This window comes from Thunnus albacares, chromosome 15 (genome assembly GCF_914725855.1).
Source record: "Thunnus albacares chromosome 15, fThuAlb1.1, whole genome shotgun sequence".
NCBI lineage: Eukaryota > Metazoa > Chordata > Actinopteri > Scombriformes > Scombridae > Thunnus > Thunnus albacares.
In genome coordinates, this window is record NC_058120.1 from 10,021,949 (window position 1) to 10,034,406 (window position 12,458).

The window sequence follows — 12,458 nt, forward strand, 5'->3', positions numbered from 1 at the left end:
TATAAAATATATTTATTTTCTTCTTATTGTATATACAGCACATACTGTAACTCAATAGGGCTTGCATGACAGAATTTGTGACACTAACACAGTGACATTGTTATTTACAATATTGCCAATTAGATTGACACAAATTAACAGATATAGTTTACAGAATGAATCACATCACACGTATCAGTTCCCTGCATCTTTTACCATTTGAGTGGGTTAACTAGGTCTACATGTACTACAGCTTTAATCTCCCAGACATCTCTTATTGACAGTTTTGGAAATTTTTCTTTGCTGCTCTGCATTAAATGGAAGTAAAATGTTTTTAACACTTTTATTCATTAATGATACTCTAGGTCGTCTGAACATATTTGCAGTGTCTCGGCAGCAATCTTGTCAATCACATCAACACACTGGAGAGGGGACATATCATGTCCCCGAGCTGTCCGCCGCCTGTCACCGCAGTCCTCTGCTGCTGGACATTAAGCTGTGCAGAGTGAAGTGTTTTGCTCAAGAGCACCTCAGTAGCAACTCCTGAGAAAGCAGACTTCTCTCCCACACAGATGGGCTTCTCTTATGTATAACTGGACAAGTTCCACTGCATACTTTAAAATAAAAACATTTGACAGTAAAATGCCTTTTGGATTTACCAACATAGTTTCACCTCCACTCATATGTAGTTGATGTATTCATTTAAAAAGACAAAATGCATCCAATATAACAAATGTCTGCTTTCATTATCCATCATTTCCCGAAGTTATCATCTTACAGTATGTGTCTATACACTATTTCCAAAATAGTGAAATTCTCTGGGACTCATTCATCTTGGCATCAAATGTTTACTGATTTGTATTTAAAGCATTAAAAATGAGCATGAGCTGTTTTTGACATCTGTGTACCTCTGGTGATTCACATGAATGAAGAGGTGTGATTATGAAGCAGCAAGCATACTGATTGAAGGGAGAAGGAGTTACAGGACTCATGGCTACAAAATCTTCTGTTTTATTACAAGGGTAATTTAAATCCTGGGTAAAGATAGTAATACCACAATGAAAAAATACATAATACAACAAATACAGTTGGCAGATGAGTTGCACAATAAAATTTTTACTTTAGAAAAAAAAAGTGCTGTATGATATAAAATGTCAAAAGTAAAAATATTCATTCAGTGAGTGTGTAAACTCTTTTTAATGACATATGTGTTCCATCAGGGATAACTACTTCATGTACTGCTGGGTAGTTTAAAAGCAGTGCATCACGTGTTTGTATGTTGAACCTTATTCTATCAACAATAGCTGACAGATGTAAAATCACATCTCCAAAATTTCCCATTGAAATGTAGTGAAACAAAATCTGTCAAAATTAGCACATGTATACCTTTATACACTACAGTTATATAATATAGTGAATATATGTTTGTATAAATATGCCTGCCTACTCTGTATATTGTTATTGTTATATACAGTACCGGTCAAAAGTCCGGACACACTTTCTCATTGAAGTGAATGGGAAGGTTTGTCCAGACTTTTGACTGGTACTGTATGTACAGAAAGTCTTGAAGATGCTGTATTTATTTTTACTCAGAAGTTGTTATTTGAACTTAGTGGCTTCTTTTGTAAGTCCTCAAATGAATGTAATGATGACATTTACTTGATTTAACAACTTATTTACTTATAATTTAGTTAATTGAAATCCAACCATGTTTGAAGTCCGGTCAATTTTATTTACAGAGCACATTTTAAAACGACAAATATTGACCAAAGTGCTGAATGGATAAGTTAAAAATACATTTAGATCATTTAAAATGACAATAAATACACATGTAAAAATGTAAAAATACAAAAAGCACAGCACACAGAAACACATGATGCAAAATAGAAGAAAATCATATATTTACATTTGTGTTGCCTCAAAAGTTAAAGTAAAACAAATGGCCTTAAGACAGAATTTAAAAATTGCAATGACAGGAGAAGATAATGGAAAAAGCTCTTAACTTGGATTTTAACTGGGGCTGTGGAATGGATAGGTCCCTGGAAGTTGAGTAGGAGAGTTAGAAATATAAACTGGTGAGATGCAGTATTTTACAACAAAATTTGAAAAAATAAATCTATATTTGCTTGGTAGCTAGTGAAGAGAGGCAGTGGGTAAAACAAGATCTGAAGAAATGTGTAAACAGTTAATGCATATCCCTCTAAGACAAAAATACAGACTGGTAACAGAACAGGTTTCCAAGGTGCAGCAGCCATGGGACAACATGGGTTTTAATGCTTTGCTCTGGTGTACTAACATCATGAATGCTGTACTCATTTTTCTAAATGTCTTATCTCAGATTCCACTCTGTAGTGCTCAGCTGATCAGACAGTGAATTAAATTATCACTGAAGCATCAGTGATTGTTTAATTCAGAGTTGATTTCATCTCTTAGGGTTCCACTGCCAAACAATCCTAAACAAGAGTGTGCTGATGGGAGGTTGTTTACGCTACTGCATCGCCTTTGTGTGGATGAAAACATAGTCATTGGATGGCATCTGTGAGAATAAATAAGTTGAAGGTTATTGCTTCAATCTAATGCACCACAAGGAGCACAAAGACTGAATGTAATACATGATACAATGATGCTGGATCATATAGAAATGCTCTCCCTATTCAGCAAAGCGAATCCATAAAATGAAATATCATAGAGAGATTTCTTCATCTTTCTTTTTTTCATTTATTTTCCATCCAGTGCAGTTATCTCTAAAATACATTATACATTCACCACAAGTGTACAAGTGCACAAACACATGATGGGCACAACTTGCTACACATATTTTACATCCTCTTTAAACAGGAAGTTAATTAGGCAACTTGAAATGGTAAAACACATTGCTGCCACATTGTCGCTCTTTGATCAGCACGCCTGCTGATTGAAGCATGTCTGAAACAGATGACGGCTGGTCGTTATCGGGCTCAAAGCCCCAGGATCTATTTGCAGTACTGGCATCTCAAGCACCTCATGTTCATCCTCTGAAGAAGGTGAGACAATCCATTAAGTGAAAGGCATAAACACTCAACTCTGGGAACCTGATTGTAGGCGCTGTCCCCCATCCAGCCCACCTGACTGCAGCGGACTGTGGGTTTTATACAAGACAATTCAAGTCCTAAGATGGAACATTGAGAAAGAGAAGACAAAGGGAAATGAGTCCATATGGTAATTTGCATATCATAACACAACAACAACACAACAACAAAGTTTTGATAGAAAAACTCACAGATGTAAGAGGACAAAGGACTTTGAGCTTAAGTTGGCTCTAAATATTAATTATCATGCATTGAGGGTTTAAATTTGCTGACAAGAGATAAAAAAAATGTTCATAAGTCAGTCAATCAAAATTATCAACACCAGCAATGTGTCTGAGTGCATGACATGTTTGTCATATACATGTTGGTCATGTTCTTTGAGCAACACAAATTCACTGAATAATTCAAAAGTGGAATCAGCTTGACATTAATTGCAGCGACATGGAATGACATTTTATCTCTGATCTTGTACATAAATTGGGATTAAAAACACAGGTTTGTGTATAAGTTCTATTAGTTTTTTTTCCAGTTTAGTTTAATTTACTTTAACGGCACAATGTCATTAAAATGTGGCAAATTCAAATCTACATCAAGTCTAAAATGTCACAAACATCACGTTGAACAAAAGCAGCCGAATGGACATGGCTCCTAAAATGCCACATTGATCCAGCAGACAATAAAGAGTTGGGTTGCTGTTGTCCGTCACATTTTCAGTCTACACAGAGCGTCATGAACACCTCAGAGGGGGTTAAGATTTTCATATACAATAAAAAAGTCAGCTGGTGTAAAATTCAGTCCCTTGTTCAACACATTCAGCCTGATTTCGCCACTATGAACCAGTGTGTTCACAAACCATCAGAGTGTGAGGAATCCAAACACAGACGTAGCATCTTAAAGGATGGGTTCACAGTTTTTAAGTCTGTCTTAAAACAACAGTCAGACGCCCATATAAACATTGAAACAGGTTTTGTTTGCTGTAATCATTCCTCCTGTTCATACTGACCATTAGAAGATCCCTTCCATCTGTACTTACAATGTAAGTGATGGAGGACAAAATCCACAGCCCTGGTTTTTAGTGAAAATATTTTTTTAAGTTTATCTGAAGACAATATGACCTTCAACCATATGAGTTAGTCAAATAAATTGGATATCTTCCACAGTTACAGTCTTTGTAGTGAAAAATTCCCCCTTTGTGTCTCAACAGACAGTGTTCTGCAACACAAAGAAGAACTTTGGCACTAAAAAGACTGTAACTTTGAAAGATTTTGACTGGATTTGACTAATTTGTATGGCTTAAGCCTCATATTAGCATCAAATACATTTTTAAATACGTCTTTGCATGGGATGGGGACTGTAGATTTTGTCAACCATCACTTACAACGAAAGCACATTTGGAGAGAATCTTTTAATGGTCAGTAAACAGTTACAGGAGGAATGATCACAGCAAGAAAAACAAATTGTGAACCTAAACTGATCGCTAACTTTATTTCAAAATGAAAGTACCCTTGAACCTCATTGTGCAGCTGAGCTGTTATAAAATATACTGTATTTTTTTGCTATGTGACTGAATGTTAGGCAGCATTGTGTGACAGCGAAGGAACAAACTTTACCGTCAGAATAGTGAAATGAAATGTGACTAACTTTTCAAAAAGAATCTCAACTGACCTCCCATGTCATGACAACCAATTATATTATCTGTCCAACTGTTCCATTGTATATTAAACCAGCTTTAAAGGTGAACGAATGGCTGTGTGTATTTTTTCTGTAATGTACAAGTGAAAGCAGGAGGAAGCTGAATTAAACAGTTCTGCTTGAGATACATTTAGTTGTTAATAGCTCTCAATAACCTTTTTTCTTTTTTTTAAACTGGCTGTGGCGTTCCTTTTGTCACTGACTCTCAGAGAAATGGATGGGGCCTCCACTCTTAGAGTTAATAATGCATAGTGAATCTACTGTTAGACTTTTAAAAAAGGTTTACCGTTCAAGTATCTTATGCCACAGGTTTCTGGCAGTGACACACATAACATAAACTCTTTCATATGTTTATTATGTCCTTTCTACAAGCCCACTCTATAGAAAAAATGACCAAAATAAAAAGTCAGTATGAGTTTTTCTAATCTTTTATTTCATTCATCACACAGATTACATTTTTGCATGGCTGTAGTCATGGAGAATATGAGACAGATGGAGTAAGGTCCCTGGGAAGAGAAACTCTTTCTGTCTGAACCCTCTACCAGATCATCCTGACAGTCTCGGTGCACTCTGCAGACTCTGCTGTTTTCCTAATCTCAACATTTAGCAAAGTCAAGAACCTTGACGCTCGCTCCTTTTTTCACAAAGATGTCTCTGAGCTGGCTGCTGGTCATCTGCAGCACTTTAAACTCAACCCCACATAATGCTGTGATTTAAGAACTGCACTATCAGCGTCTCCCACAGCAAAACACTGTTGCATGTTTTTCCTTGTGCAAGGAGGCGAGGGTGGGAGCTGAATGCGTTTATTTTAGTGTGGAGTACAAGAGAGATCTTTATTCACTGACTCTGTTAGATATTAGTATTAGCATATAAGTATTCAAGAAAATATCACAAGGGATTTTTGTTACTCAGCCCAGCTTTATCATTACATACCTCTGATACAGACTGATGCGGAAACAAGAAAGGAGCTAGAAATGCCATACATCTATCTGCACTCAGATGAAGTTTGTGGAAATGACCTTACAATGGAGACAAGGACACTTAAGCAAATGGGTTCTGTATTTTCTCTCTGCCGTGTTTATATACAGGTGAAAGAACCGCATTGTGTGCAGCTGATAAGGAAAAAGTAGCTAAAAGCAAGTGTCATAACACCCCAGAGTAAGTAGCTGGAGAGCAAATTGTAAAACCAATTAGATAAAATTGTCTGGATGTTTATTTGCTTGGATAAATGCAAATGATCCAAATGATGCATGGCCACAATTGAGATGTATCATATTGCATGACAGATATTGACACAGTATTACACTATGCTCATACTATAAATGAATACCATATATTTCTCATATTTTACCTGACTGTTAAAGCAAATTCCTTTTGATATCAGACAGTAAATTCTGTTTACTGTAAAACTGCCAATTGAACATCAAGAATATTCTATAGTATAGAATTTCCTCCAGAAAAGGACAGAAATTGTATAATTGTAAGCAGAAGTGTTGTTTATTGGCCAGCTTTTATCAAATAAATTAGATATATGAACTAAGCCATCTACAAAGTGTGAATGCATTTGAAAAAAATCCAATGCAATGCTAATTATGAATTGAACTCCTCATTTGTCATGAAATAAATAGACCTCTTGCAGGCATATGCTAGATTTTCTGTATTTCTAATACAAATAAGTGTTCTTGTCTTTTGAATCGGATACAATTCAAAGGAAAGGTAACAAACAGATTCCCATCTGGATCAGTTTTATTCATGTTATAGAAGAACAGAACATGACAAAAGTTGGAGGTTGCTCAAAGACGCTGCAGAGATTTCTTTTCTTCTTTTTGACTTCGCCTCGGCAGAAAACTGTCATCAAGCTGCATCTCTTCTGATTCTTCCTCGTTTAACCCACAGACACAGGTGTGTGTGTGTGTGTGTGTGTGTGTGTGTGTGTGTACACGTCAGCTCGCATCTCACCGGGTTCTTCTCCTGCAGATGGGAGGCTGATCTGAACAATACTCTGTAGACGCTCTGGCCCACTGAGTAAACTTGCTGTGTGGAGATTCGCTCTGGTTCACACAGCACAACGCACTCTAACAATAAACCCACCCTGCCACTTGCACACACACACACACACACACACACACACTCACACACTCACACACTCACTGCTGATCTCACAAGGAGGAGAAGCATGGAAAAAAAAAAGCTTGGAATTGATTTATTTTTGATGAGATATTTCCATGTCCATCTCTGTCTTCCCTCAAAAAAAAAAAGTAAACAGAGGGGACCCCATTTTGAAATATTAGTATCTGGATATGATTTTGCTGCCCTCACTGTTATGATGTACAGATTTTTGCAAGCTGTTTGTTGTGTCTGTGTGTCTTTTTTTTTTTCCTCCACGCTGGCCTCATTAAGTGGTCACAACTCTTGCAGATAAAGACTTCTTTTTTTTCCTCTTCCCTCACCCCTCTTCCATCATGTTCAGCATCCCTCCACCACCTGCTGCTGCTGCTGCATCTTTCTAACCCAATGAGGCCCCCTACAGGTGCAAGCTCACTGATGCTGAATGAAGCAGGTGCATAAAGATGGTAGCCTTTTATTTTGACGTCATTTGACCCATTTTACTGTGCTTTGCATCATTTCCTCCCTGCATGATGGCGATCAGGCACTTTGCAGCCTGGAAAGTAAATCTTCTCAACTACAGGATGTGATAGCCACTCATATGATGCAAAACAGTAGATAATAAATATGTTTATGAGTTCCCAGTATTTTGTTTGGTATCTGAAAGAAAGCCATCAGACCCTACTGACCTCCTGTTTGAACTTATATCTAGGTAAGATGATTTTTATTGGCTGTCATTTTTATTTGGATATCATAAAAGTTACAAAACAATCACAAAAGTAGGAAGTGAAGTAAGTGAAAGAACAGAAATAAAGATTCAGTTTCTCTGCTGCTGAGGACATTTGACTCACAGTCTTCTTTGTTGTGAAGGACACTGACTGAGTTAAGACTTTCCTTGAAGGAAAAAAAAGCTCACTTTTGCTCCATTGTTCACTTTCATTGAAGTGAATTAATCTGCACCATATTTGTCCCCCTATCCTATTGCGCCACACCGTGGAAATACCCAGTCTCTCTCTCTCTCTCTCTCTCTCTCTCTCTCTCTCTCTCTCTCTCTCTCTCTCTCTCTGTGTGTGTGTGTGTGTGTGTGTAACTTTGAAATGGAAACACTGCTAATTGCTCGTGGACTGTTTACATTGAATCTAGTTCGTTTTCAAGAGCGATATGATTATACTCTCAAGATCCATAACAATGTCATAAACCGCAATCATGCACTTAAAAAGACAGTCAAGTTTCCTGTGATGTCTGTTCATTAAAGAGGAGGAGGGGAAAAAAAAGTTAATTTCAGCGGTTGGAATGTAATTTTGTCGCAGTAATTTCTAGTGGTGGATGAAGTTGGATTGTTTCGACATTTCCAGGTAAAAGCTGCATCACATCTCGCCAACTAAAGACCTCTGCTTCCATCTTGTGGCAGCTCGGCGCAACAATTCTCCTCCTCTCCGTCTACAGTGACATCTCTGCTCTGCCTCTCCCTCCCTCCATCACTCCCTCTCTCTTTAATATCGGCACTGTGGCGAATCTAATCTGGATCTCCTTTAAGGCAATAAAACTCAGATAGCTTCCTTTAAATGAAAAGCACCGCTTATTATAGCTTTGAAATCCTCGTTTATTTGGCGATGTGCATGATAGAAAAATGATTCATGTCGAGGTTCAAATGGGCAGGATGACGAAGATCCATGGTGTCCCAAGTGCATATTTCCTCAAGTATTGTATTCCAAGGTATATAATAGTGTTATCCACGCAGGTTGAACTATGCTGCACGCCGAGATGCTTGTTTTAATGTCGCCTGCTTTATCCCTCCAAGCAGCCAAAAGCAATTTCCGATAAATCTGATCCTGTTGCTGAGCTGGTGGAGGGTTGGTGTAATTTTCTGGTGCGTTAATGACAAAACAGGGGTGCAAAGCGAATATTGTTCAACGTTAAAGTTTATCATAAAGGCTTTTGCATGAGGGACATTTATAGTTTGAGTCAATTTGGGGGGAAAAAACACAACATAACATAAGTGGACGCACAAATAAATTATTTAGTTTGACCTAAAAATGTGTTGAAACTAATAAATTTGGAGACGAATATTCTCAATATGTTTATATCAAGTTTTTACGGGTCCTGACAAAATATAATCAAATATGTAATAAAATATTATAAATAAATGCATTATAAAATATATAATTTAAATACAAGAACCATGTCCATGCGGTCATTTCTAGTCTTTTAGCGGCACTAGGTTTTGGCGCATTAATCTACTTTAACACCTGCCTGTATCAATAGTTTTACCCATGAAAAAAAAAAAACATTCTGCATCTTACAGCATCACTTCCAGATCATCGGATTCACAGTAAAATGTAAATGCAGATTCAAAATTTACCACTTAATCAATCGTACTATTTGCATATTTCTATAATTGCTACCAGCATGAAAAGCGCTGGCACACTTGCACTTGTATGTTGGCGTAAATTTTTTTTTTTTTTTTTTGGAGGCAAGTCCAGGACAGGATCTTAAATTGGTGCATATCAGGAGATGTGTGGCTTAGTGTTGCACCTGACACGGAAGTCCTTAAAACGGACTATGAAGTGGGGAAATCGTGTTAAATATTTTTCCATGTGTCTATTTTAGAAACAGGCCTACGCACAGCAGCGGGACTCAAAGCAAACAAGGAAGAACACTGTCTGGTATTAAAAATAGTTTTTGCGCTGTGACGAGCCACTTTTTGGGACAGACAATAATCAGCCTTTCACTTTGGAGAATGGGGGGGATAGAGGGAAAAGAGAAATGAGAAGGCTGTTGTTGGCATAGCTCTATCAAGGAAGAAGGACTCCCTGTTATCTGTGAATGGAGCTTCTTTTTTTGACCAGAATAGATATAGCACGAATTTTTAATTCGTTTTTCTTTCAGAGACAACAATGCTTTATTTGAAAGCTTGATACAATTTGGGTTTTGTCAGAGATCCTTTTCTCCTTGTCCGAGCCCAGCTGCCCATATGGGATACAACGTGTGCAGCAAAGATCACAATGGCACCAAGTGACAGGCAGGACAAAAAGACCAAGGATACATCTCCCTGACTCTGAACAGCACCAAGAAACTCTGTCAGTCTCTCTATCTGCACTGTCTACATCCCCACTCCTGCTGCTCGTTAACATGCACGCCTCTATAACATCCAATAAAACCAGGCCTGGGCTTTTGTCTCTGTGTTGTGTCGTGTACTGTATTATGCAATGATAGAGTCACAAAACTGCCTGAGCAGAGAGGCAAAATCTAAGGGCAAGGAGCCTGAGCCACGCAAAAGTCAACATCTTTCCTCTACGAATGACTTTTTGAATGTTATTACTGTCTTAAACTAGTTCAATTCTCTTTACGTTTTATTTGAAAGCAGCCAGAATATCAGCCAGGGTCAACTAAAATCCAATCACATAGTACCAATCCTTTATCACCGCCTTTTTTTTATCAGTTCACTTTATAATTCCCATAACACGCACTGCGTCTCATATTATTTCTCCTCGCATCGGTTCCCCATAACAACGGTGGAATAAGCGATTACTGACAAGATGTAAGCAGCGCTGCTTATTTCTCCCCGGTTTTTTCCCCCCTCCCCGACAAATAAAAACACAAAACGAAAACTACAAGCAAATTGTCGAGTTATTTGACCTACAAGCTCAACCAGTGGTGAAACACAAAACCTTTCTGTCTGGGACAAATTGAGTCTCTGTCGCCCACAAAAGCAGTAGCCCCTTGAGACTCAATTCTGTAAATAATTAGCAAATCTGTCCAATTTAGCTGTTTGTTCAGTGATGATAGGGGGCGACTCTAACATCTGTTGTGAGATTTTTTTGTCCCGGGACAAACAAATGCATAGATTTTTCTACTAGGTTATCATATTTACCCAAGATATTGACTGGAGTCTGATAATCCGCAGTGCGCTCTGCGGATCACTGGGGAGTCATTTGTGCCTATTTTGGTTCCACCTTAAAGAATAATAGAGTAAAGTGTATCTTAATGCGGAATATCACTGCTAAACGTCATATGCTGGTTTATAAAATAAGTTTATTAGGGCGGTGGAGCCTCTGAGCTGTGCGTATTTTAGTTGACCGTTGGCCGTGGTTAAACAAAGAAGGCTGGTGAGTCATTGATTATTCCTGCTCTATTTGCAGTTTAGCGCTTAACAAGATAACAAAACATTTATTGCATTAAACGATTTTTCCCCCCCCTCCTCAGTCTACCACTTTACACCCAAGGCCGGGAGTGGTTGGGGATGCTGACAAAAAGGAGAGCTTTTGACTCAAAAGCTTCTTATGTGGAGAAGCCCTCTTATATTAAGTGAGTGGATTTTAGTCCCATTTCACAAGTGACTTTAGGCTTTTTATTGGTGAGGTGTTCGGGTTCAGCAAAAAATATTCTCCGGATTAAATTTGCCTACAAAGAAAAGACTGAAGTGCGCTTGGAGATTTATTCCCATAGTCCAGCTCCATTCTGTGCAACAATATAGCGTTTGGCTCCTCGTCTTTCATTAGGATGTTTGGCGATGTTTATTCAAAGAAGATCAAATCGAATAGGACACTTATATAAACCAAAGCCTCATTTCAGAAACAAAGCATTTTATTTAAAAATCCTTATAAAAAAATTTGGGATATTTAGCCATCACCGCGCGGCTACACTGTTATTTACATATGTGATCTGACACGGCAGTCATATTCTTTTTTCTTTTTTTTTTTTTTTTTGCCAAAAATCACTCCCTCATTTTTGTCTTAAATTTGGAAATATAGGGCCCATATAGGCCGATCTTCAGCTTAACTCTCCCGAAAGTTCTCTAGGCTGCAAACATGTGCCACAAAATATTTACAGGAAATAAAAACAAAAGGAAAAAAGCTGAAAAGTTGCCAGTGTTTATTCATGGCCATAAATATTTTTTTCGGTCCATAAAAGAAGCAAGAAATTAAAATTTCTATAATTATAAAGTGGTTCGTACGTGCTGATAATAACACGAAGGGACAAAAAAAAAAGAGAGAGAGGAAAACATCTCTACAACCAACACACAACATACTTTACAAAAATGTTCACAAGAAGAGCATTGACATTCTTAATAAAATCTATAAGGGAGAGGTTTGGACCCAGTTCTCTTAACGAAAACATGTAAACACGGCGCACACATGAGCCCCGAATAAAAATGGTAGTATATATATGAGTCAAGCTGCAAAAATGAAAAGTCTTTTTGTTTTTTGTGTTTTATTTTTTTCTTTGCTTTGTGGTGAAACTCCCTATCGTGCCTCCAAGACAAGTCTCTATAATTTCTCTCACCAAGTCCACTGTTGCGTTTGCACCAAGTGATGTGCTGTGGGGAACTGTGGCGTGGCCGCGGCGCTGTACTGCGCGTTATACTGCATGTGTTGGAGTGACTGGGCACTATAAGCCGAGAAGGGGATCCCGGCCTGAAAAGTGGCCGCCAAGTCCTGAGCTTTAAGAGTGTGACAAGGCTTTCCATCCCTGACTAAGACGGGCACGGCCACCCGCCTGGGAGAAGGGAGATGGGTCACTTCCATACCTTTCTCGGCCCGGGCTCTCTTCATCTTATACCGGTGGTTCTGGAACCAGATCTTCACTTGGGTCGGGGTGAGGCGGATCAGA

At 38.2% G+C, this 12,458-nt stretch overlaps 1 protein-coding gene across 1 annotated transcript in view; it reads right to left on the reverse strand.

The window, feature by feature from the left end:
• Positions 1-11,703: 11,703 nt before the first annotated feature.
• nkx2.2a (NK2 homeobox 2a) overlaps positions 11,704-12,458 on the reverse strand; it is a 4,727-nt gene continuing 3,972 nt past the window's right edge. Inside the window, exon 3 of the mRNA XM_044373962.1 lies at positions 11,704-12,458. This exon is cut by the window's right edge and continues 226 nt beyond it. Within this exon, the coding sequence (XP_044229897.1) occupies positions 12,128-12,458 (331 nt within the window). The 3' untranslated portion in view covers positions 11,704-12,127.